The following is a 27410-nucleotide window of genomic DNA, read 5'->3' on the forward strand; positions in this document are numbered from 1 at the left end:
GGCTGTAGCTGAAGTTCTGCAGAGCCACGAAAACAGACCACCAGAAAAGATAAAACACCCCTAAATTAAACAGGAGACATTACGGCAACGTCCTCTCAAGTCAGAGGGCTTCAACATAAGCAAAGCCCAGGATGCAGAAAGCAACCCAGAGCCCAAGCAGGCTGCTGCTGCAGCAAGCCCGTGATGACACAAGCAAAATTTAACATTCAGGAGAGCAAAACCAGCAAAGCTCATGAGCAGGTTACACAGAGCACGTCGACAGCGTGCTAGCCACATCCAGGAGAGGATCCTGCTCCCCTAAGCCTCGTAGCATCCAACTGTACGTGTTAACTTGGGAGTTCACGGGCTGGGTATGGCTCCTGTGCAGCAGGGAGGATGCTGCTCCTACTCACCCAAGGATGAAATTCAGCTGGCCTGTTTTATGTGCCTGTTTTAGGACCAGACACACCGTGCTCTAGCCGTGCCTCTTTCTCTCCCGTGACTGCAGAAGAAGCCCTGATGACCACGTACAAACCAGGTAACACCACGTCTCCATCCTGCACTACGGTACGTAGCAACCTGCTCCAGTGCGAGCGCCTCTACAGGAAACGGGAGCAGAAAATCAATTTCCAAACTCCTGAAATTATTTCCTCGTCTCTCCATCCGTGGGGCTGAGGTAACTGAGGGTGCATCTCACCTCCCGGACCAGAAACGCGCACTGCGATAGGCAAAGGGAATCGGGTGCCCAAAGGAACAGTCTCGGAGCAGCACAGTTCGGGGGAAGATGCAAGGAATTACAGTAATCCGCTGTAAACTGTAATTTTCAGCCTAGAAATCTAGAGCTTGCTTTCTGTGAGCCTAATGTATACCATGCCTTGGAGACATTTAACCAGCCATCAAAAAGAACTTGCAGAGAACCAGATGCTTCATTAAAGAATATTCACCAAGCCTTATAAAATCTTTAGTAAGAAGCAGAAGAACAAATCACCAGCATGCAAGTGAGCTAAGTCCCGCATCCAGCTTTGATTACAACATCCTCTACACTGGCAAACATATCATGTTAAAAAAAAAAAAAAAGGAAAAGAAAAAAATATCAAGAGATTCTGACCCTTCTTTCCCACATTCCTCCAACCCGAATTTCCTGAATGAGGAATGCGTGAGACAGAAAGCCATTTGGTAGAAGATGCTAATTTAAACTTAAAGAAAAATAACAGCTTAAATGGGGAAGGGAGGAGGGAGTTTTATAGTCCTTCATGAAAAAAACACAACAGCTTGTGATCGTTACATACATATCTCCCAAGTCAGAGGACTCGGTGAGAGTAGTAAGGCAAAGTGTCAGGGCTTGAGCTGTCCTGGGATAAAGGAAACCACAGAAGATGTATTTCCTCGCACATTTTTTGGAATTTGCACTTGCAGAACCCTTCAGTGCCTATATCCAGCTGTAAGGTTTAGATACCTGCACCTGAGTATATGTTGCCCCTTCTTAAAGAAGGGCAAGGAGATTCTCTGTCATACTGCCATCATCTGCAGGGCAATTTAGTGTCCTGTGTACTGCTCCTTCCAAGAAGTTTCCAAAAGAGCGTGGAAAAAAATTTCTGAAGTTCAGTGAACTTTGGGAACCCAGACCACCCCCAGCTTTTGGTTTACAAAGAAAGCATGCCCCCTCCCCCTAAAAAATAAAAAAAATCACACAAATCCAAACAAGCTCCAAGTTAATAGGATCTTTCACTGCCCTCTGCTGTTACCAGTCATTTAGCTTCCAATTTACTCTTTAATAATGTCGGGCTGGGGCTCGGGGCTGGCAGCATCCCAGCCCCTTTCTCAGGCGGCTTGGAGCCGCAGCTTGCAAATATGCTGAAGTTTAATGCAATCTGTCTTCTTTGGTAATCACATTCCGCCCGCACTGCATGCAATAAAGATGTATTGGTAAATGCATTTGCTAAAGATATACTCCACCGAAAAGGCTACAAGCCTGATTTACAGGAGGCAAGGAGGAAGCATCAGGTAACGGAGGCTGGCAGTAGATGCGCCAGCGCTCTGCACACAGCAACAGAGGGCACGGATTGTGCAGCAGCAAAGGCACTGCTTTACTTTAAAGCTGAGAAAGAAGAAGAAACCACACGTTTTGGGAGCTGGGGACTTTAAAGATATCAGAGAAAAGCCCTTTCCCTGGCAGCTTTAACCTTGCTGATTTGCAGACATACAAAGACCTTCTTTGTAAACAGGAAGGAAAAAAATTCCACCAGGACTAGCAACAACATTTGGTCTAATATATCCTGACAATTTTCCCATCTCCTTCTGTCGGGCTTCTTCTGGGAGCCGGCTGGCAGCTTGTTTCATGTTATACTTAAATCAGCCATACAGCTTCCCCTCACAATGCTAATGCGACAGAGAAGGACTGCTTCGACGAGATCTCCACCTCCCCCCACCCCCTGCCTCCATATTAATAATCCCAGGAGAGGAATCTCAGCTCTCTATTCCCAGAAGGCTCTATCCTTTCCCCAAATCCATCTTATTACAGAGTTTCAATACCCTTCGAAGAATTAAAAAAAAAAAAAAAGTCTGCCCTTGAGGGACAGCTGACTGAATTCTCACATGGAGAACATCCTTTACACTTTGGTCGTCCCAAGCAGCAGCTTGTCCTGCCATGCTCTTTTTCCAAGACTATATCCTCGTTGTAACATTCAGCTACTGTTTTTTTGTTGTTTTTTTTTTTTTTCCTTTCTCCTTCACTTGCTTTAATAGCCACAGATTTTTCCAAGGTGCTGAGCAGTCACTGTCCTAAGGCATCAACAGAAGCTAGTAGGGCTCTGCAGCTCTGACGGCAGAGCCGTGGCCTTGCTGGACCTCTGCACAAGACAAAGCTTTCAGGAGCGTGCAGTTCCCTCAAGAGGCAGCACCTCTGCCCAGTAAAGCAGCTTTCCTCATGCAGCCATGAAAGGAAGCAAGACCTCCAGTTGTGAGGTCCCAGAATGGGAGCGAGGTTGTTTGGAGCCTATTTGAAACACTGCCAACACTGGCAAAATGAATTTGCCTACCACTTGCAGAATGCAGCATCCAAGAAGGCAAAACTTGGGAAAATCATTGTGGCTGACTTTGAAACCTAGGAGCATCAGTGCTCATGTTTTGGTAGCAGCTCGGTACCTCAGGACCCACTGCTGGGACACACCACAGCACGACTGAGAAACGTGGAATGAATGTGAATGCACAAAATGGATCCCGAGGAAAATTTGTCTCGTATGAACAGCACAGTTTAACTATCGGACACTACATATCTCAGAGACATTTCCCAGAAGAAAACACCATGCAAAACAAGTCAGCAAAGCCCACAAGTATATCAGATCAGGGAAGCTTTTGTTACCTTCTGAGCTGCACTAACACAGCGCTGATACTCCTTAGCCAGTTCTGAGCATTTGAGCACCTCACATTTGTTTTCTTGGTAGCACTTCAGGATTTCAGACTGCAGACTTGCACAGACAGGATCGGTGTTCCTCCTCCTGCAGGGAAAACAAGAACAGAAAGATGTGTGAAGGGGAGTTTTCACCCACTTACAACTACATTACTAGTGGCACAGTCACTAATCTTGTGCTGGAGTCACCTAGCCCTAAGAAATAAAGAGACCAGTAAAAACAGAGATCACGGAAATGGGTTAAATGACCAACAGAGTCTTTCGGCTGAAAAATCCAGAGTACTAAGCAGGAAGAAGGAACACATTCTTTCTAGGTTGGTGTGGAAGGCTCTTACCCAGAGATAAAACATCATATCTCCTCTGCAGTTAGGAAAAATCAATTCCAAGAGGTTCAATGATTTCCCCAAGTCACATTGGAAATCTTTGGCAGAACTCCGGAGTCCTGGCTGGGCCTGCACTGGATCTGTTACAGGCTGACAGGGAGCTGAATGGACTTGTTGAATGAGCCACCTCCACCTATCGAATCCTCATCTATTTAAACACTTCAAAAAAAAAAAACCAACATGGTTGGAAGCACTGTAATTCTCCAAGTGACTAGAAAAAACACAGAATAATAGCGAGAGCAGATATCTGTTTGTTTATTTCTGAAGGAAGTGGTACTCATACCCCGTAAGTGGCAACGACAGCTACCCAGGAACAATTAGGGAGGATGCTCTTACACCGTCACGTGCCTGCGTGCATATGGCACAGCACAAGCAACCGCACCGATAAAGGGAAGGTCACTGTAAAACAATACAGGCAGCAATGGCACAAGCAGAGTGACAACAGTGGCATCAGCTGCACAGCCACAGACGCAAATTGCAGGAATGTGCAGCACAATCGCCCCGGTACATTTTAGCAGAGAACATACGCTTAGATGCAGCAGCCCTCAGATGCTGGCTTCTAAACCCTAAATCCATTTAATTCCTTGCATTTCCTGCCCCAACGTGCTTAAAGAGATCTGTGCCCAAATATCAAATGCAGCTCTTCTTCCCAAAGCACCTGATGCTGCAGGCAGGCACGAATGCCATGCCATGATGTATTCATTTCCCCGGGAACAACAACAGGCACTCATTCAGCAGCAGCGCCTCATAATCAGGCAGGAAGAAAACATGACCTGTTCCTGGGCACGTCTCATTCTCTCAGGTGAAACAGATTTCTAAGAAACACGAAATCTTCCAGCAAGATCATTGCAAAATTTTTTGGGAGAGCGCGGATATGAGTTTCCAAATCAGGCTCGTTTCTGGAAGGTGCTCAGGAAGGCAAGTGGAAGGAGCAAAGGAAGAAAAAAGAAATTGTCCTCTCCATATCAGCAACCCCGCTGCTTCCTCCACATAGTTTGGCAGGGACGTACTCCAAAGGACATTTCTTCAGCCCTCAGCCCTCCTCTGCCAACAGACACGGACAGACTGAGGCTTCCTCAATACCAGTGTGACAGCCACACCCTAAAACACCAATATTTGGATCAGAAACCACCAAAATATGACACAGACTTCTTTCTCCAGCTCTTGTCTAACCTTACAGCTTTCAGAAGAAACTCATTCCGCACACAGCCCCTAGAGGTTAGCATGCATTTGTAATTTCTATGTTCTACAGCAAATCACCTTTAAATCCCCTAAAAATCCATATTCCAAAAAATCTTCAAATTTTGGAATAGGAAAGAACTCAGAGGGAGCTTCAGAAATTCATAATGTTGGCATTTTGCTTTGTCACTAACTTTAATATCACTCTAATCAAATCAGCGAGACAGTGGAAACGATACCAAACAATACCAGGTCAGGAAATACCACCAAATCCCTCCATTCAATGAAGAAGTTAAGACTTTTAAAATTAGTTTTTTTTAAACGCAGCCATGTTAAACTGAAGGGCATTTTGTAATTTTCATGCAGAGAGCTGGGGGGGAGAAAAAGGGAGAGCCCGCCACAAAACGCTCTGTACCCATCACAGCTGAACAACACGGCACAGATGTCTTGGAGAAATACAGAGAAGAATGCTCGAGGTTGCCACTGTCAGCACGGAGAGCTATCATAATTAAGCTACCGTAATTAAGGGGTTTTCTATGTTTTCATTCACTGTGTCTCCTATGGCATCAGTCCGCGTTATGTAGAGTAACAACAGAGGTAGGAGCCAGCTGGGGGACACACAGGAGTCCAAAGTCGGTGCCCCTCTGCTCTAGGAGCCCCCTGGTAGCCAGCCCGCAGCCCAGAGGGCTATTTAAAAGCTAAAAAACAATAAAAAAGAAGCCACCAAGCACCTGCTACTGCCTCAAGCCTACCAGAGGCAAGGGATCACTGGCAGGTTGCCAAGCCAGCACCTCCATCAGCACTGGTACATGGGTCTCACCACGCAGAGGATTTCTTGGGTGACTGTAAGGCGGGTACCCAGAGCCACAAACAAAATTTGCTTTGCATCAGTAAGGTGCCGTGTCTTCAGAATAAAATCTCCAAGTCTAGTTCTGCATCAATTGCACCATCTTCTCAAAGGAGATTTAGAGAAACTAATCAATGCACCACCAAGTCAGCCGGGGTAATTATCAATACGAATCACACAAACCAATTTACGCGTGCATTCGTAAGTGAACTGGAAACTCAACAAAACCAGTTAAATCCTACCGCGAATGACATTTCACTTCGAAACGGGACGTGACTGCTGCTCGGTGAGAACTGTCACCATGCCCCACCATGCAGGGGGACCTACGACACGAGGGGATGAGAAGTGAGAGCCAGCTCAGCACGAGGAACCACTCATCCATGACACAAGTCATCCACATCCAACAGAGCAGTTCCTATACCCATTTGTACCCCCCAAAAAAGGGTATTTGGACTGCTTTGGTGAGCGGTTTTGAGAAGTTTTCCTCCCAGCACAGCATCCAGTACTCTTGTCCCAGCTACTGACTCAAAGGGATGTCCCCTCCTGCTCCCATTAAGCCTTTTTTTAATTTTAGGTTGTATTTTAGGTGGGAACTACAGCCCCACACACCGGTTGCTGCCCAGCTCTGCATGTCTGTATCTGCAAGGAAAAAGAACACGAAAAACCTGGCGGAGCCCAGCAGCATCTAACTGCAAACATCTTTTATTATTATTTCTTAAGCAGTGATGGGAAAGGAACGCGGTGGAGAAGGGATGAGCTTTGAATACAGGAAGAGCAGAACAGCAGCAAGCTTTGACCCTTCTCCTAAAACGGGGCACGGTTTTAAGCATAATATGCTCCCACCAAGAAAGGTAGGCAATTAGCCTCTGTCTAAAATAAAATGCATTGTAATTGCTGCTGCTATTATGAAAACAGATGCGAGAGGCTCATTTGTAGGAAAAAAGGCAAAAGAGAAGGGCTGGGGTGGGAAGGGTAGGGGAATGCACAGGCGGGGAGGTAGGGGACGGTACCTCCGAAAGAAATGCAGGTCATACAGAATAGGGAAGATGAAACCAGTAATGCAATGCGTGCTCTCATCTGTTTAAAGGAAGAGAAAAGGAAGAACGGAGAAAAGATGACAGGTGGAAAAAGACAAGGATGAATCTAGGAGTAAAACTCATTAGCAGTGCCTGCCCCATCACAGTGGGGAAAACCTCTGCTGCTCTGCAGCGGGGCAGAAGGCGAGGTGAACGGGAAATCCGTGACTGCAGATCTCGCTCCCCCCTCCCAATGAGGGGGCTAAGCCAGGTCTGACTGGAAAAGAAGGAAGAGGTTTTCGTAAAATGAAACAAAGGGCATCCTTCTCTCTGCTATCCCTCGAGGTACGACAGAACGAGTGTGATCTCGCTGCATTTTGACACACCAAGAGTTACCAAATCCTCTCTATCACCGCGTATTCCCTTTACTTTATTTAATAAATGAAATCTCATCAACTTATCCTTCTTCTATTATCACTGCTGACATCAATCTGATAATATTGGCTTGGCGTGGAATCGTGCTATTATATGTCCTCTTGATATTTAATTTAAGAGAAACGTCTGCAGTGGGGTGAATATGTGAAGCAAGCTTTTTATTACTGGCAGCAGTAAGGACGCTGGGAGTGAATTAGACATTCATCTTAGTCGGGGCCAATCTAGTGGCTCAGAAGAGGTTTTCTTCTTAACCCTCTCCTACCTGTTCAATAGCGGCAGGTAACTGCTGCTCCAGTCAATAACTGCATTCATTTGTCTTGGCAAATTCCTTTCTACGTGGCTATAAACCCCATGAAGAAGTGCCGAGCGTCTGGGAGGTTAAAGCAAGGTTCTTCGGGAATTTCCATCATGAGCTCTGCAACAGTAGGCAGAGTGCTGGTCTAAATGTCCGCCGATTAATCAAGGAGCCACACAGCTCTCGAAGACAAACATACAAACTCATTTCAAGAGCTGATTAAGGCAGTATCACCAGGATACAGATCCCACAAGCAGGTTTCAAGCATTGCACGATGGCTACTACCTGGTGCTGCTGACAGCTTCCCTTTGGGGAGGAGAATTAGGGACAGAATTGGAATGCAAGGGGAAGCTGGAAGATGCGTATATATTTGCTAGTGCTTCCACTCTGCTGATGGATCACCCTAGCCAAGTGGAGATACAACTTTAAAGCGTTAGGACTTGGCAGCTCCTTAGACTAGTGCAAAATCAGTAGCTCCACGGTGAGCACCGCACCGCCGCTTGGCTCTGCCGGGTAGAACAGCGATTCCAGATGGAGGTAAGAGCAAGATCCTCTTCTTACCTTTTACTCTGGGAAACTATTCAAGCTGAGAAAAAACTCAAGATAGAGACGGAAGGTATCTAAACCTAGACACATTTAGATACCTCTACTCAGTAAGTGAAAACCAAAGCTACACAGGGTCCCTTGTACGAGCCAACTTGAGGGCCGCTAGCTCCGGCACGTAGCTGCAAGAAGCAGCCTACACGGTGCAGCAACCTGGAATTTCCTGTGGGCTGCAAAACCCCACAACAACAGGCTGAGCTACTTTCGGCTGCATTATTTGACTGCAAGCAGTGTCTGAGCTAACTCGAGCAAACCACATTAGTCACCACGGTTAGCACAGCGCAGACAACCTCAGAGGTCAGCAACGAGGTGCACGGGCAGCACAGAGCAAAGCCCAGGGCAGGCAGCAGCAGCTTCTGCGTGTCAGGAAGGAAGCAGAGACGTGTCAAAGAGTTGGTTAGCACGTCTGTGCATCCAGGGTAGGCCACACGCGTTTCCGAGTAAGCTCGGTGATGTTTTGGTCACATAAATGTGGTGTGCAGCCACGCAGTACTGTACACACACAAAAGCCGCTAAGTGGTTAACTGACCTGTAAAACTGCTTTCTCCCCTGGGTAGCAGTTGGCTCTGATGGCTCCTCTTTAACATGTCAGGGAAATAACTCCAGACAGATGCAGTACACAGCACATAGCAAGGTTCCATCCTCTCTCATTATTGCATCCTTGACATTTACAGCAGAAAATTAAACACAATTGAAGCATTTCATTCACATGTAACAAACTCATCAGCACAGAACAAACAGCCAAGAAAGCTCACTTCCATCACAGGCTCCAGGATGCGGCACCGTCACAAAGCAAACACGATGGCCTCACCACAACCGATGGAATTCCCTGACCCTGGACGTCAGACTGATAACGTGGCTTGAATGAAAAAGGGAAGAGTCATTTTGCCGCTGTTTGACAAGAGAAGTAAGAGATGGAGGATGCCTAATAGATTACCCGAATATCTACTAAAAACTGAGTAATGTTTTAGCTAGATAACCTAGCAATGTGTAAACAAGCTGCATGCCTCGTGAGAATAACCTAACCTGATCAGGAAGGAAGCCCCTCTGATCAGCCTCGTGGACCGAAAACACCGCGCACCGGGCTTTGCACTGGTCCGGATGGAATACACGGCGCGTGGAGGTAACATTGTGTAAAGGAATAGATAAAAAGGAAAGGTGAAACCTCGTGACAATTTTTGTAATAGGGGCACCATCTCCAAATTTCAGCTGTATTCCTAAATCCTCCCCACGTGTCCTTCCACGCTGGCTGCAGCACGCCACTGCACCGTGCACTAATTCCCCTCTCCCTCCCTCCCCCCTGACAGCTGCACTTCAGCACCAGGCCACCTGATTCTCTTTTTCCCTACCTTGTCCGTGGAGCTGCCTAATGAATACATATTCATGAAGCACCGTTTGTTTCTGTGTGACTCTGTGATCCTAGAAAATTTGTCACTCAAGCACTTCCCAGTCTCCTTTCCTCTCCTGACAGCTTGTTTGAAGCTGTCACACAATTCCCCGCTGCAATTTGTGCACTCGCTGCACCCTTGTCCTTTCCAGGACAGATAACTCCTTCCCTTCCAATCACAGATACTCAGAAACTGTTCTGAAATCTTCTCCCGTGTAACTAATTAGATTCTATCACCGAGACCCAAAGCTAAAACAAATATCCAATCTCAGTAGTGTCAGCAACTTGTTGTGTCACCGTGCTGCTCAAACGGTTTGGCTGTCAGTGCGAACAGCCGAACCCAGCCACGTTTTCTTTATAAAACAACAAAACCCGCTCCAAAATGTACAGACTGAAGTGGAATATAACTAATAGCAGTTCTATATAACGTGTAATTTTGAAACGTCCATGGAAGGCAACAAGTCTCTCCATTAAGGTGACGAAATTGATGTAACAGGGTAGTGTGACCCCTCCAGTGCAGGTCCCAGCTGTGTCTCACTTACCCCAACACAGCATCAACTCTCCTGTCATCCTACGTGGCTGAACCTCATACACAAGCAGTTATTTCCTATTTGACCAAATAATCCTAAACATCTTACACTTCTTTGTATAGGTGCAGTTGTAGCCAGATTTAGCTGGCTTGCCCAGCAGCACCCCGAAAGCCCCAGGTCCTGGGGTTTGGCGGTGGGCTGCAGGTCTTCTGGGGTGGGTGGCAGGGAGAGCAAGATCCCACTGAACCTGCAAACCCAACAACCACCCAGCCCTATTAGTATTCCGCACGGGAGATGGCAAGCGGTTTGGAATAATGAGAGACTTTTCCCCACAAGTGGATAATTTCAGCGTGCGTTTGGATGTGAATTCTTTACTGATTATGATGGCAGAATACTGAGTTATGAGAAACTGTCAGCTTGGAAGATGAAAGGAAAACTACAGCCTCTTCCCTGCCTTGCCAAGAGATCCAGAAGTTATCAGAACTGGATCTCCTGCCCACAAAGCCATGCACCATTTTTTCCCCAAAGATGCCAAGCTACGAAAAGTTGACTAGCAGAGATGAAGAGCCTAAAGTTAGCAGCAAAATGGTCTCTGGAAGCCAAGCAGGAATGAGTCAGAATCTTGTTGCTGGAAGGAGTTCTCTGAATCAGAAAGGAAGCTGGCTCAGCTCCCACAAGGCAGAAAAGCAATATAGCAAGCAATAACTGCATCTGAAAACAACACACAGCCCAACAAGTGACCCGAATAGGGATTTTCTTTCTCAAGATAAAAAAACATCATCTAAAAACTGGTTAAGATCTCAGGTCAGGAAGCAAACGCATGCAGCTTATGGAAGGCATTCAGCGGTGACCCTAGGAACATACAGGCTGTGATAATGCGGTGTGATCTCCAGGTTAGCTGGGGAACTGCCTGCTGAAAGAATGCTGGACCCGTGTTCTTTTTGGTATATTAAACACCTTCCCAGAAATATCCGTAGGTATCTGTTACGCTAATTTCATATAACCACAGGACATGAGGGACAGACAGGTCCAGTACGTTTTTTTTTTATATAAGATCTTGTAATGATGTCAGACTGCTAACAAAACCCTTCTTTTTAGAAGCTCTGTTACTTCCCTAAATTTTCCAGCAGTTACTTCCCTAAAATGCCCCCAAGCACTACGCTAGGTCCCTTCACGTCAGGCGTTACAGCAGGCTACACAAAGGGACACCAGTGATGGCCAAAACCACGGCTCCGCTCGGATACCCAGCACCGACAGCGGCGTAACCTGCTGGAGATGCAGAGAAATCCTGGGAGCAGGAGGCGGCTGCCAGCATTCAAGTTCAGGTGGGATCTGAAGCTAAACATCCGCCTTATTAAAACATCCCCTCGGTTCCGTGCGCGTGCTCTAATCCCCGAACCCGCAGTGCCCCCTGGCACCACGCTGCGCAATTTGCCGAGCACTGACTCAGCACGGTCCCCATTAAGCAGCCACTCATCCCCCCAGAGAGCGGGGTAATGGCGCTCTCACGGAGGAAGCACAAAGCCTTCACGTTTGGGTTTGGGGGAGAGGTCGGGATTTTTTCTTTTTCTTTGGTTTTTAAATAAATATTATAATTTCGAGAAGCCCTCAGAGAACTGAAAAAGCCCTTATAGAAAATCATTTTGATAATGTGCTTTTAAATTCCGAGATGATGTGAAATGTCTCGGGCGTGTTAATGAGACCAGCGCCCACATCGAGCTGCCCCACTGCGTTGTCTGTGGGGCTCACGGGCAGCTTCAGCCCCCGGGAGCACATCTCGGTGTGCTCTCTCCAAGGAAACAATAATCTCCCCCGAACAAGGAGTGCTCCCGTCCTCCAAATGCCGCTGTTTTGGGCCGAATCAGTCACAATTCTGGTTGGTGTGGTGTACGTATGCTCCAGACAGGCAGAAGGGAGATGCTTAGGCAGGCAGGAGATGCTTCCAGGACTAAAGAGGAAAAAGGAAAGGATGGAAAGGAGGAAACAGCCCCAGCAAAGTGCTCTGGCAGCAGGCTGAGCATCACCTCATCTTGACTTCAGAGCTGACGGAGCCCCTTAGCTCACAAACCAGTGGTGTCAGAGTAACCTCAGGAATTACCAAAAGCACACCAAATAAAGAAAGAAAAGGCATTGAAGCCTGGTGTGGTGGCAGGGATGGTTTTTCTGTCCCTTTATAAGGGTTGGGACAGACCTCAGCCTCTCAGCAGCCTCTAATATTGAGCCCCAGCACCTTCCTCCATTCAGGCTGACCGCCGTGGGGTAGGGTGACCACAGCCATCCCCGTCCTGTAGCCATGGCTATCACCTGGGCAGGTGGAGCAGAGCAGCTCTGAGCCACAGAACCAACTATTTCTTCAAACTTCCCGCTCCAACACTTGCCTTCGGGCTCTGCCTGCATCCCCCCACCCCTCCGGGAGGAGCCTGGCTCAGCAGCAGCAGCGACGTTTTGCACGGAGCGTGTAATCCAGAATCGGGAACACAATTACTGCTCAAAACAGCAACACTGCCCTTGAAATCAGTTGTTAGTGAATTAATGACTGGATTGGTAGGAGCGTTACCTCAACTTTGCTTTAGGCTGCTAATTAGCAAACAAGTCATTAATTCACTGGTAACAAGTGGTTTCTCAGGCATTATTGCTACTGACATCTTTAATTCACCAGTCTTTTTGGAAAGCTTCCCCAGACAACTGTAAACCTCAATCCTTTACAAATCAGCCCCGTGCCACTACCAGCAGCACGCGATGTAACACACACGCAGGAAGACAGAGGCACAGAAACACAGCGGGAGCGAGCGTGGCTGGGCCCTGAATTACTGCTCACAAAACCTCTCCGAACCGAAGCCAAGGGGAGGGATGCAGCAAAGGCACAGAGAACTCGTGGGCTTGGCTGCGGACCTGTCATTCCATCTAAAACCACAATAAAAAACTGTGAACCTTGGAGAAATCTCCCTTCCACCAAGGTACCCAGTGGCATATGCAATTCCCAAACGGAGGGCAGCGATCTGCTTCAATTTTCCCTGCGTTCACCGTGATGGAGAGCTTTGAACCGAAATACTTCGTGTACTCCGACGCACAAAACACGGCTGGGTTTTGTTTTAACAGCTGCACAAATATCCGTGCTTTTGAAAACAATCTGCATCTGGCCTGCCAACAAACCCTGATCTAAGGGTTTTATAATGGCAACATTACTGCAGAATACAAGTGCTTTCCATGTAAAAATCGATAGTAATAGAAACATCCCTAATAGACTACATGCAGTCTTTGGCACCTCTTCCTTTGCTATTCAAGTCTTATTTTATAAGCTCCCAAGTTCTACCCGTGTACCTGCGAAGAAAAAACCCTTGCAGATTTGAAAAGATGTATTAATATTTTACACCAGTTTTTCAGCACTAACAGAACTGCAATCTCAGTCATCGGGCTGATTTATTAGTCATCTCTCTACACGCATAAGAGGAAAGATGATATTGTGAACGCTATTTTTTTTTTATATCAGAACGTTATTTAACACTATTTTTTATGAGAACATTATTTTACTAAGTGGGCAAAAGGAAAAAGTTTGAAAGCAGCAGCTTTGTAATCTTCAAGAGCTGGATTTCAGAAAGAAGATGCAACAGCTGGGTGAGGTATGCAATCCAATCAATTTTCAGGAATTAAAGATAAGTCGAAAAAAGGATAATCTGGTGCAAGTGGAACATCTACAAAACTCTGTTATGTGTATTTGACTCTGTTATCACAAACTATATTCCTGAAGTAGTAGGGGAACAATACAGCCCCTGGAAATCAATGCACTGGTAGACACAGCTGCTTAACAACACGCCTTCCACAATTAGTAAAGAAAATGTTTAGATGCTAATGTAAATGAGACAAAATCATCTTCAGTTCTGCCTCACAAAGACCTGGAAGGTTTTCTTTCAGAAATACTCACACCATACAAAATGACACAAAGTCAAAACTGACCCTCCTCCTCTTTTACCTGCTGTTGAAATAACTCAGGGGAAGCTTGCACCTTATTGTCTCTGACAGCAATATTCCAATCTCCTACGAGGACCAACTTTATAAACGTGAAAAACAGCAAAGCTTTGACTAGTAACTCATCTCTTTATTTAGAGATCACATGGAACAGACTCGCCACTGACAGAAGTAGGAACAACCAACACAAACCAAGCTCTGAGGGAAGAACAGGACTGGGATGGAGCCAAAACATTTTTTGAAGGTGTAATCAGCGCAGCGTACAAAAGCGCTGTGCTGAGATAAGGCTGAGGATGAGCTCCAAGTACTAATCAGTCTTTTATTCCTGAAAACTCTTAAACCCCTATTGCAGAGGCTCTTAATTTCAACATTGAATTAATCATCTATCTAATCTAATGACACGAGAAATCCCAGAGCAATTTTGTTTGAAAACTATGATGTCTTTACCCTTCTCCTCAGGCTTCATGGCTGTCCACATAACTATTTTAGAGCTTGACTCCTGGGCACAGCCCTCTGTTGAAATAGCTGGGGCCTTGGAGCAGATTTCAAGATTAATAAATTCAAGTTTCACCACGTAAGTATCTTATAAACTTTCCAGATCTACACAAAGGGGAAAAAAAAAAAAGAAAAAAAAAAAAAAGGAAGAAAAGGCAGTTTCTGGAACTGGAACAGTGAGGTTCCAGTTACTGATGCCATTTTATTTGAGGGACCATCAGCCTCATAAAATCTGTTGCAATTCAATAAAATCTTTGTTTCCGTGAGTACTGAAAGGGAGCCATAAATTCCCGGTTCCCAGCAGACAGTCCATCTCTGAACTTTCTCCCCCTACCCCCACTGAGTCAGTTTGGTTCTCAGCTCCACGCTCAGCCCAGGAGGATACTTACGACTTGCCAATTTTCCTAATGTAATCACCTTAAATACTGATGTCCATTAAATTTAAAGATCTCAGGACCATTAAATGGAACTCTCAGATACGAAGTCCCATATGGAGTAAATCTCCCTGGCAGTTTCTCCACTGGAAAGCTGCCTTGGATTCAAGGCTGATCTCTATCAGGATAAGATACCGGCGTTCTTTATGCGCTCCTCGATAGCAGCACGGAGCCCGCTCGCTTCTCTCAGCACAACACGCAAAGCAACACGGCCGTCGGTAAGCAGCTTCAGGGAGGGTTCAGCAAGCTCTAAGGAGATCTCGGAGGGAAACTCAGCTTCAGAACAATTTTATCTTTTAACAGCTTCCTAATCCCCTCACCCCACTCCCGCTGCTATACCTTGCAGAGCGAGTCACACCCCCACCCCCGGCAATTCTTGCATCCAAATTTAACAGCCACGAAAATAAAATAAAATAAAAATATGATAAGGCAGCCTTCACAAAAGAAAATAAATCACATTAAAAAAAAAAAAAAAAAGCATTTTGAGGATAAATCTAGAGTGCCTGTACTAAGCCATAACCTCTTTACTGATGGTTTTTTTCCTTCCCCTTAACAGATTCAGGGACTGTAATAACATTTAATCCTCAGAAGCTAATCTAAATGTAACACTCAAAAGAAGACAAAGACAATGCAACAGAAAAAAAATTTGGCCACTGCCTTTTGGGAGTGCTGCTTTATCCCCGGAGCGAGCGCATTAATAGAGCTTGGAATGAAATGCCATTTTATTCTCTGTAGCAGGGAGGGGATTAGCAAGTTGTCTTCTCTAAACCCAGTCTGAGTCATGGCTCTATGAACACCGAGAAAAGGATGTGGAACGAAGTGAAGGGCGGAGAGCACTGGCTTTTTATTTACACGCTGCTTCTTTTGTGGGTGGTTACTGATGTGCAGTTTGCTAAACAGGGAAGGAAGGAAGGAAAAAAAAAAAGTTCTAGGTCCCTAGACTTTAATTCTGCTGGTTAACAGAAGAGAAAAATAATAATGCACCAATTATAATAGCATCACAGAGACAATATGTCCGTGGCAGCTGTCCAATTCACCACAGCATGTAAGCAACAAGGGCAAGTTGCTTAAGGTGCTGAAAGCTGTGTTCAGTGGTTTCTTGTTGCTAGGATCTTCTTCCTGGGAGAAAGAAACAGGTTGGATAGAGCCCAGAACAAAGGACGAGATGCTGTGGTGGGGGAATGCAGAGAATGGAGCAGGCTGGGTTCAGGCAAAGAGATGGGGAAAGAAGTGCATCACACCATCGAGCCTAGCATCCTTCCTTGAAGCAGGAACCAAGAGCTGATGACCATGTAGTGTTGCAGCATGAAGCTCCACACTTCTGTTCCTATAAACTGGAGCTGGTTTACCTGCCTACCCCACAGGCGTGCTGCAAAGGGTCGCTGGTAGAAAGCTTGCACGATATCCTCCAATGCAGAAATGCTTGATAATCACTAAGGAGAGGAAAGAGTCCACGGAGCTTGACCATTTGTGCAGAGCTGTAGGTACTGATAATGGAGTTGCAAAAGTCAATAAATGCCACGAAAACAATTTTGTTTCAGGTATTTCTTATCTTTGCTTCAACACAGACTCTGAAAAAGCAGTGCACTCCCTGCAGAAACAGCCCCAACTCCAGCCCCCTCTTCCTCCATCAGCTACACTTAGATCCAGGGGCAGATGGCAACAAGTACAGGGTCTCACCGTGTTCACTGGTCTCACCGTGTTCAAGTGCCAGAGACAGGGCTAGGAGTTCACAGTGAAACACAAGAATGGTGTAAAGCCAGGGATGTGACACTGCAGAAAGGAGATGCATTCTTCCCGTTAGATGGAGAAAATGCCACTCCCGATTTCCCTTTGTTCCAGGAGCTGTCGTCACCCAGCACTGCGAGCAGGCGGACCTGTGCTTCGTTCTTAATTTGGCTATATTCCAGTTCTTGTAATTTTCCTGGAGTTTCAGTTTATTCGTGTCATCCAAGTTACTAGATCTGCATAAATTAGCCTTACCTAGCTTAGCACTCACTGTGCTTGTATGTCTAACATGAAATTGCAAACCAAGATGTACAATTATTTCCACTGAATTCACAGGATCTTGTAATTTATGGCCATAAACAGGCTGCACAAAGACTTGAATGTGCAAAGCCTCAGACGAGTATTCACAACATTCAAGTCCTAGCAAATCAGCATGAATGCCAATGCATGAAGGAAGTCCCCTAACCCTGCCCCATATCACAACCCTCACCTGAGGCACGTGCACTCGGTGTTTGATCCATATGTTCTACGCCAGGGCAACAATCCCAAAAAGAATGGCTGCGTACTGCTGTAGAGTCACACACACTGCGATCTGGTAGGCTAAAGCAAAGGTTCTTCCTTCACACACAATTATCAAAGGGCATGATCAGTCCTAGACTGTGTGCTCCAACATGCAGCTCAATGCAATGCTGGTTATGGCCGACAAGATCTACTGTAAAGGAATAGAAAATAACATCTCCTCTTCCTCCCTCAGCTTCACTGGTGCCACACAGCTTGTCTGCTTTCAAGGCAAGTGGAAGGGACCCCTAAGAAACCATAAACATGTTTTTTGAATCTTGAAAGCAAGAAGTCATTAACATTTGTATTGGTCTCAGCCACTGCTCCTGGTGAGAAACGCTTGTTACCAGAGGATTTCCTACATTGCCAGTATTCAACCTCATAAGAATCAGAAGACACCAAATAAAACCTCAGGAACCCAACTTACAACTGCTGTAAATATAGATTTGTTACAGTCTGTAATAGCAAGTAAAGAACATAATCCAAGGTTGTGCCTCTTCCTTTACAAAGTTGTAAGAATTGACATCTGATCACACACCTGTAGAAGCAAATTCAAGAGAAAACTGAACTGATCACTCTCAGAATGTTATGGACTATAATTTTTTTTTTAATTTTATTTAAAACCAAAACTTAAGAATTCTACTGTGGAAAACCGTATGAAAACGCGTGTGATGTGTTAGCTGCCTTGTTTTGGCTTCTTTAGCAACTTAATACTTGACTGTCCAAACAAAAATGCGAAATTACAACAGGTTATGTGATGCTTTGGCAGCCAAACACAATTTTAAATAAAGACAGCACAATGTACTGCACACCCTACTAATATATTCATCATTGCTATATTATCTATTTATGCAATTAAGTATCATACAATCTGGACTGGACCCAACTGGACTACATATGTTGCTACTCCAGTTTACTGCGTGTTGGCCAACTGTTTACCCAACTGAGATCTGAGCGCTGCTCGTGACAGTGTAATTGCTTTGGACTCATTAATAATAAAGAATTATAGAAAATATTTTTTCTTGGACAGCTGTTAGTGCATGTGGAACAATAAGCTATGCAACACTACGTGCAAATACAAACGGAATTTAGACACTAAATATGCTCCTGGTAAAAAGACAGCATTAAAGGTCCACTAATAATGCCAAGGCCAGTTAAAGAGGTCAGAAAATCACTGCATCCACTCTAAGAAAACATTTATGGTAAGTACAACTCTATTTTGAGTGAAATTTACAGGGCTGATTTAGGCTATTTACCTTTTTTGTTCTCTGGACAATGAATAACTTTAGAATTGACATTTTTCATACTCCTATATGCAAGCCCCGTGCTGCAACATGCAGGCTAAATACATTGGGTCAAAGTTTGAGCAGATTAAGCAGGTTCTATTGCCTCTTAGAAAACCCTGGTAAATATTCCCATTTAATTTCAATTTTCTGTTCCACATCTTCCTTCTTGCTCTCCCTTTGCAAGATCTAACATCTTTATACTACATTCTGCCAAGTTTGGCATAGAAAGAAAGGATGCTGGCATACAGCTCCCCGGCCCCCTCACTACCTGACACGAGGTAACTTTGCACTCTGGTTGCAGGGATATCCAGGGGCTGCACACACACACAACGTTAGGAAATGCAACCAGAACTGTAGAAAAGAACAAAAATGGTTTCTCACTTTATCCACTCCTCTGCCTTGGTGGCTGCCTCCTGGTACTGCTCAGACGTCAGCTTGTAGATTTCGGCATTCTGAAACAAAGAACATAATGCTCAGCTCAAAAAATGAAAGGCATCTCAGATCTTATCCCGTCAGGTAGTTATCTTCTATAATTAATAACGATTTCCAACAACAAACAGCATATTCAGTTCAAAGAACACACAAAAAAAAGCACAAAAAGTTCATTTTATTTCCAAGAAAACGCATCAAGGCTGCAACATGTCCTCCGTTATAAGCTTCACCTTTGTGAAGGAAAAGAGGGGGGGAAAGGTCGCCAACAACCAACAGTCAGCTTTGATTACTCCATGCAACCACCAAAACAAGGTGTTTCCCGCGCCGCGTTATTTCGCGTTAGGCTGTGTTTTGTTCCCTTTCACTAATTGCCATGAAGAATGTTGGAAGTTACTGACTTGCAAGTATCAAAATTGGCTGCTAGCACGGGAAAATCCATTTTACATTTCAGTGCCTCTGCTTATGTTACTTATTCTTTAGAAGAAAATTATGCAGCCTGTTTCCCTTTTAACGACGTAGGGAGGCGTATCAGGTATCAGTTAAGGCTCTGCCAAACGGAGTCTGGAGTGTCTTGCTGCAGGGCTTAAGACGTTTGCATTAAATTCTCCTGAGCTTGCACAGAAAGAGTCTTAGTTCAGAGCTGCTCAGCCGCTGAGCATGGAGGATGAATTCCTTCTCTCTGCTGCACCGAGGCCTCCCAAGCACAGACAGCAGGAGGGAGCCACCGCACACCCCCAGCGACTTCGCTGCGAGGGCTCGTGTCACCGAACTGCTGATCAAGCTGCTTCAGGCAAAGCCCCTGGACTTCATCCTGAAATAGCTGCAATTGCCTCACTCAAAGCTCATCTGCAAGGCCCTTCGTCTGAAAAGGCACACGCAGAAAATATGCAACGATCAATCAAAAAAGCGACAAACTGGTATTGAAAGCAAGGACAGCTATTCATTTAGGGCCAGTCCTAGCTGCTGCCTCGTCTCTCCTCAAATTTGTGCATGCTATATAGAAAACTATTCTTGCCTTTCCTATTCTTGCCTTCCTTCATTTATTTTCCCACAAATGCAGCTGTGGTCCTGCACATGATGAGACTCCACATACTGCTCAGTGGTTAGGAAGGAAAGGACAGATATAACTCAAGTTCTGTTAGCAGTTCTGCCACTTGGGCAAGTCATCGTTTTCCATCTGCAAGCTAGGGATAACAGCTGCCTGTATCGCTGAAGTTGTGTGAAGCTCAGCTAATTGGGAGGTTTATAAAGGTTTTCAAAGCCTAGACTTCAAGGTGCTATATTTAAGCATTTATCTCCGGTGCCTGAATTTATGTCACATACTGAAAAACAACCAGAGCAGGCTTTGCGCTGCCAAACTTTGACCTAGGAGACAGACTTAAAGTGAAAAATCATGGATGAGTAACCACTTCAAAATGCATTTGGCCAGCAAAATTGCCATTAATGTTTTCTTTTACTTGCTTGTTACATAATGGTCAAACTTCTATGCTGTTAAACCCATTTTACTCCTTCCTATAACGAAAAGTTCAGCTTTTAATGGAGCCTTTTTCTCTGTCCTGTAAACAGACCTCATGACTTTCAGATCCCTGCTGTTACTTATTCACACATGAAACCACAAGACCTGTGTTCCATTAATTAAATTTGCCATTAAAAATTAAATAATATGAATAAGTAGATGTAAGCGCTATCTCCATGGGTTTCGTAAGTCTCACCGTTCTCCAATTACTAACCAAGCAATTTTCATATTTCATACTGTCTGATTTCTCAAAGGGACTGGATTTGAGAGATCAAAATGAGAGAAAGTGGGAAAGAGAGAAAGCAAGGTAGTAAAATTAAACATTTTTCAGGCAATAGGAAGTAGCCCCGTCAGATACTATTAGCTTGCAGCACTCTGCAGTGAAACAGCAGCAGGAGAGGAAAACAGGAACAAATATGTTGTACGTGAGACCCAGCATGAGGTTGGCATTTAACCCGCCTAGGGAAAGAAAAACTAGCCAACAGATTCATTTGCTGGTTGCACCGCCGATTAAAGTGGTTGTGGCACAACCTTGCCCGGGTTATTAGAGGGAGCACTCGCCTGCCCGGTGCTATGGTCAGCCCCATCTGCAACAAAATCAACTGCACAGGGACAAAAAGAGCTGGGAAAGAAAGCAGTACGGAATAGCTCTGGATCCCAAGGCTGATGAAAAGCAGGCAAGTGAGAACCTGAACGGAGAGGCAAGAATCTCAGCGTGGGGAAGGAGGGGAGCCCTGGCCTCAAAGGAACCATGAGGAACACGGCACGATGCAAAGATCAAAGAGGGGCACAGACCATGTTCAACCCAGAGCTCAAAGCTGCTCGGTCGTAAAAATAAAAAGGAAACATCCTTGCAAGCAATCAAAGTGACCCTCTTGTGTTGGATCAAACCTGGCTTCTTTCTTCTGCCCGTCAGAAACCCGAAACCCGGTGAAGCAGTATTTCTAACGCTCTGAATCATTACCTTCAAGTGCTTCCTCGAGTAAGAAAAACAAGGTTTTACCATTTAAACCCGAGTTTGTTCACCAAGTGGGCTTGTTGAACAGGTTTCCCTTTGCCTCCAGGCCTCTTCCTACCTTGGGAAAGGGACACTGATTTTTGTCCCAAAGTGGGGCTAAAGGAGCAGCAGACAGGGGGCTTCCAGCCACGGCAGGCTCTGTGATGAGGGACATCTGCTCACAGAGAACAAGTCTCCAGGTATCCTCACCTACACAAGTTGAGATGCAAAATTTCCTTCGTTCCACTGTTCTGCCCCATCACGCCGCAGCCGTGCAGAGTGTTTCAATGCTGAATAAAAACCTAGGATTTATAATAAGGTTGCAAATGAGGAGCCCCGCCAGGAACCACCGCTAGACTTCTGGTGACTTGAGCAGAGCCACCTGCTCCTAAAGGCCGCTCGGCAGCACCGAGGGGAGGTGTTTGCACTTGAAATGAAGACTGAGCTGCCCATGATCTTAGTGAAGTCCTTCAGCTTCATAAAATGATATTCAGCCGCACAGTAAAACAGAACATTCAACACAAAATTACAAGACACCGACGCTGCTTTTAATTTACTCTCGCAATATTTGATGCTTGAGATAAAGTGGCAGCTCACAAAGAAAAAGTTGAACACGAGACCTCAACTATTATTAAATAAAGCTCCTGGCAGTCTTAGTTGCAGAAATAAGTTTAAAAACATGACCAAAGGACACCATAAGGGCTCAAATAACAAGAAACAAAGAAAGAATGAATGAACCACCTAAAATGTTTCACTTCTCTCAATAAAGCTGAGCCTTAGGGGAGCCAACTCCAGAACATCAGAGGTTTGTCATATGGGGAGAGAGCTCTCCAGAGAGGACAAACAACCTAAACAAAGAAATGTTCGTTTGAAAGATTTTCCCCTGCTATTAAACGATGGTTCGTAGCAAATAATAAAAACACCGAGAAGTTATAAAAATACATAACTAGAGCCTAAAGACCTACAGAGCCATTTTGCTTTACGCTGCTGCTTTCCTACAACAGCTTTGCTGCTATGCCCTTGCTCCCCACTCTTCCCAAAAAACCCTGGGACTAAAAATTCCCTTTCCAAAGGGAACTGATTTTACAACTTAAAGCTAAATTTGGAGTAATTTTAATTCAGCATTCCTCCGCTGCTGCAAACACGCAGAGAAACTCCGACACTCGCAGCTACATCTCGCTACATTGCCCAGGTCTTTTCCACAACACACAGCAGAGGAAGCAAGAAAACAACACAGCAAAAGGAGTTCTCAAGGCTATTTCAGGAGGGAAAGTAATTGAAGCATAAAGAGAAAACCCTGCCAGCTCATTCTCACACTGACATTAAACCGCATTCCTTACAACTTCAGCAAAACATGCACTACTTGCGGTAACACGTAAAACAGAAAACCAAGCAACGTGAGCATGAGGAACTAGAAATGAATCAGATTTTAGGCAAAATCCTTTGTGAACATCAAAACAACAGCAAAAAAAAACACAAGACCGGGATACTGATTTCTCCACCAGGTTCAGGCCGGGTCAATAGATCAGAGCGTGTTTGGATTAAATAAAGAAAGAAAGAACAACCACCACAGCTATCTTCAGATATTTTGACACCTCGGAGTACAGAAGCTTGTCAGTGGTCACAGTGCTTAAAGATACAAAGAGGATTAGCAGCTGTTGAAACGCTGCCAGCCTAGATGATTGCTAGCGATACCTCTGGTGAAACGGAGCGGGCCAGCGGAGGCCTTGACAAATGCTGCAGACGACAGCCGGGGGATTACGCGGCGCAATCTGCCTCGCACCTGACAGGCACATCGCCTCGAGCCCCCTCCTGCTCGGCAGCTTCCAGCAAACCTCCAGGAACGAGCCCCAGTGGGGCCGGGAGGAGCACGAGCCCAGTGCTGTGTCACGGGGCAGGCACGGTGTGCCCCAGGGGAAGGGAGAGAAAAGGGAAAGGAAAGCAGAGGGTACTGCTCTGTATCCAACATCAGCTGGAAGACGTTCCAGTTCCTCCTTCCAGCTGCTTCTGAAGGCAGAAATAAGACCTCGTATCTCCACAATAAGCTGGTACAACTGCTGCCCGCCTGCCTGGGGACAGGGAACACGCACGTGCCTGGGACACGGTGGCTGCTGTGGGCAGTAGCAGAAAGGTACCCAAAAACCTCGGTTAGTGCAGGCGTTGGAAATCTGCTCGCATCGCTGCCGAAGGGAAGCGAAGGTACACCCAGGGCCCCAGACTTGCCCGGGCCGCTGGTTCACACATGCCATAAATCAGGCTGTTCGTTCTCATCTCTCCGAAGCCTCATGCAAACGGCTCCTAACAGGTTTGAAAAATTACCCCGTCTGCTCGGACCCCTCCCACAGGTACGCAGGCAGATGAGCTGAAGCGATCTTTTCGCCGGCTGACCCCTTGGATCTGTTGCAATCAACCTACACCATCAATCACTGCTATCGGCCTTGGTCCAGAACGGGGAGCTCGGGAATTTCAGGACATGTTGCAAGAAGCAATCTCTTCACCTCCTGAGCTCGCTCCTCCCGAGTTCCTGCTCAGCCCATTTGCTGGGATCAGCCGGCGTTTAGCTAAAAGACACCGCTCGCGTTTTCTCATTCCTATCAAGCACAAGTGCTCGTACACACAGAGGCTGATTAACAAGGAAGAGAAAATTGCATATAAAGCACATCAGAAGAGCACAGAAGCCAAGGGTTAAACTGCTTTTATGAGAATTCAAGTGTTTTTTTTTTCCCTCAAAAGGTAATAAAGAAGAGATGCAAGCAACTACAGCTTGCTGATAAGGAGAAAAGATTTTTTTTTTAGCCAAAGCCAACTTCTAAACACAGCGCTGTTGTTTGCTGTTCATGTGTGGGTTCATCCACTCCTCCCGCTGAGACCAATAATGAAATGAGAGCATTGAATTTGTGTCATTCTATTCTTTCCTTCGGCAATAGGCTGTGAGATCATAAATTTTGGATTAAGATTCAGAGACGCCAGAAAAAGAGCAATGTCCACAGTAACAACACAGGGAAGTTAAACTAGTTCTGGGCAGAACTACGTTCCTGTTCGAACAGATCTTCTCATGACTGTAATGTTATCTTGCAATAAAGCGAAATATTAACTCTGTAGCATATCTAGACAGCGTCTCAAAGATAAGATCCCACAAAATACCAATCCTCACGAAAGTTTAAGGAGGTAGATCTGGAGAGACGTGCCACAGCCAGGTTTAATGCGTGGATAACAAGCTAGACACAAAAAGGTCAAGCTGCTGGCCCTGCACCACGCAGTGAATCAACAAGGCTACACCCCAAAAACTGGGTCCCACGCTGAGATACACCATCAGGGTGAGAATGGGTTTACAATCCCAGAGCAAGTCTGCACACCAGAGCCTGACTGTCTCCACGAAGGTACCCTGGAAGGAGCCCAGTAAAACACGTACCTCGTGGCAAGACAATAGCAGAACTTCTGCAAAAAGCTGCCAGCTTGGGGAGCGCCTCACTGGAAACGTGCAGAAAAGCCTCACATTATCTTCACGTCAGAAAGACAGCCAACAACATTAAGAAACTATTACTATAGAAGTGATTAAAAGGCAAAGAAGCAGCAAAGAAAAAAAAAAAAAAAACAGAATTAAACACTGCATTTCTATGAGATTGCTTCATGGCACACTGTTCTAAAAGACTGCAAATATAGCATTAGTAATTCTTTAAACACAAACTCTGGAAGGTAAAAAGCACCTTCAAAGAGAAAGGCCATAAAATGCCAGCAGGCAACCCAGGCTTTCTGACAAGGACAGCACTAGCAATGTGAAAGGCCCAGATTAATGTTAAAACCGCGCCGGGAGAGCATCGCTCCGCTCTCTCCTAGCAGAAAGTTTAATATAGGAGCAAGAAGTCCTAGGTGAAGAATTCACAGTAAATGCCCGAATCAATTACACCTGACAAGTGCAGGTAAACAGGCTTCCCAGGCATCGATTAAACATCAAGGGTTTTCAGCATCTGCTTTGGAGACCTCAGAAACCCGGCTGAGCTGCGCAGATAACGCAGTGCCCGCAGCCCGTGGGCACAGCCAGGACTGCCGAATGCCCAGGCTGGGCTGCAAAGATGCACCACCACTCATGGACTGATGTACGGGTCCTGTCTGCAGAGCTGTCACAACACCAGGAACAAAGTACAGGAGCACAGGATGCTGCCTCTACCAGCTAGGTGTTGTCTGGGAAGAGACAACGGCAACAGAAGGGGAGGAGAGGGGAAGAAGCGAGGTACCAGAATATCAGCAGCACCAGAGTGAAAGTTTCACTAGGAGGCTGACCAGAGCTCCAAAGGGGAAAAAATAGAAAGTTGGCAGTCATCAAGTACTTGTCATACATTTAAATATATATATATTAAGTACATTTCCCTGTCAGACCCATCACGGAAGCTTATTTTGGGAAGAAACAAGGAGAATATTGTAGCTAAGGTTTGCTGCCATCACGCCAAAGCTGGGTTTGACAGAGCCTCCAGCAGAACTCCCACCACCTCGGACGGGAAGGCGGCAGCTCAAACTCCCTGCTTTTGCTGCTGAGAATATCCCTCAGCCCGTTGCCGAACTGCAGGCAACTGGCCCTGTTAACAGCTCCTGTCCCGTATCTCAGAACCTGAGTTGCATTCGGGACTCCATCCCTTCCCACAGTGGGTAGCTAAGGGAAGCAACGCGCTGCAGTCCCAGAGGAAGCCAGAGCAGGAAGAGGGACCCAGGGCAGAGAAACGTGCAAGAGGACTACAAAATACTGAAGCAAATGCATCACATCCACGGGTAAAGGGAACTGCAAGGAAGAGAGTCACTGTAAGAAACAAACAAACACAAAGCCAGAAGCACGCCAAAGCCTGCAAGTCCCACCCCCCTCCCAGGGTCTTTCCTCTACCCCCAATCGCAAAGCACTCTCCATGTGCAGCTTGCAGTAAATCAAGCTTTGCTAAATAACCCCGACATGTGCGGGGCTGAGAACCAGCCAACAAGCAATGATGAGATGTCCCTGAAATGATTAAGGAAAATGCAGACATCTCTCAGGTTACGAGGAAGCCTGTTGTACTCTCCCCTCAGTGCATATGCAATGCTGCAAGCACTGTTCCGAAAACCTCTGATATTCAAAGGCTCATTTGGTTGACAAGGAGCCTGTGGATTCGTGGACAGATTGTCACACAAACTGTCAGGTTTTTAGAGAGACTATCAGACCTCTCTTTGCCTACGTTATGGAGCACATCAAAGACACAGAAGATGAACCAGACGCAGACTGCACAGATCTGACAGAATGGTGGGTGTACATATTCAGAATACTGTACTGCTGGGGGGGGAGGCTTAATGTGAATAATCAGGGGCTGAAAGTTCCAGAAATGTGACAGTTTTTGGCAGCGATTCTCATCTTTGCATTTATTTATCGAAGGGAGAGAAACTGCCATACTAGAGGCAAACTTGGGAGAGGAAGAAAAATCATAGCAGCAGCAATTTATTTTGCCACCATACTTTTTCTTTATTATTATTACTCCCAGAGCATTTTCTGGAGATATTTGTATTTTCAGGCAGGTTTCTCTCACTCTGCTTGCAGCTTCTCTCCCCATTTTCTCCCGTAGTAGAGGCTGGTTTAATGATTACAGCCAAAAAGACCGCTAGGACTTTACAGGTCACTGTACATGGTTAATGACACAGACAAATCCATACTTTCAGAAGTGCCCGCTGGCTCGTGGCTCTGTCTGGAGATGCTCAGGAGCTCATTATTCAAAACTTCAAGCTCAGGTTACTGGTAATCAGCACATCTAAAAAAAATAAGCTGCACACAGACAACCAAAAAGTAACAAAAGCCATTATAGAAAATACTAACCTTAAGCATTGGGGTCTCACTTTTTTTTAAAAAAATGGAGACAATGTTCACTTATCTTTCAGCGAGATGGAAATCTTAGTTAATGAATAGCTGGAAAAAGCTCCCATC

The 27410-nt window shown here is 45.6% G+C and overlaps 1 protein-coding gene across 5 annotated transcripts in view; it reads right to left on the reverse strand.

The window, feature by feature from the left end:
• Positions 1–27410, reverse strand: part of CHCHD6 (coiled-coil-helix-coiled-coil-helix domain containing 6) — a 122617-nt gene that overhangs the window by 45262 nt on the left and 49945 nt on the right. For all 5 annotated transcript variants that reach the window (XM_068694115.1, XM_068694113.1, XM_068694116.1 and 2 more), the window contains 2 exons: positions 18912–18982; positions 3341–3476 (listed from right to left, as the gene is read on the reverse strand). In XM_068694115.1, the coding sequence (XP_068550216.1) occupies positions 3341–3476; positions 18912–18982 (207 nt within the window). The remainder of the gene's footprint in view (positions 1–3340; positions 3477–18911; positions 18983–27410) is intronic.

The sequence above is a fragment of the Anas acuta genome, chromosome 11 (genome assembly GCF_963932015.1).
Source record: "Anas acuta chromosome 11, bAnaAcu1.1, whole genome shotgun sequence".
NCBI classification, from domain to species: Eukaryota; Metazoa; Chordata; class Aves; order Anseriformes; family Anatidae; genus Anas; species Anas acuta.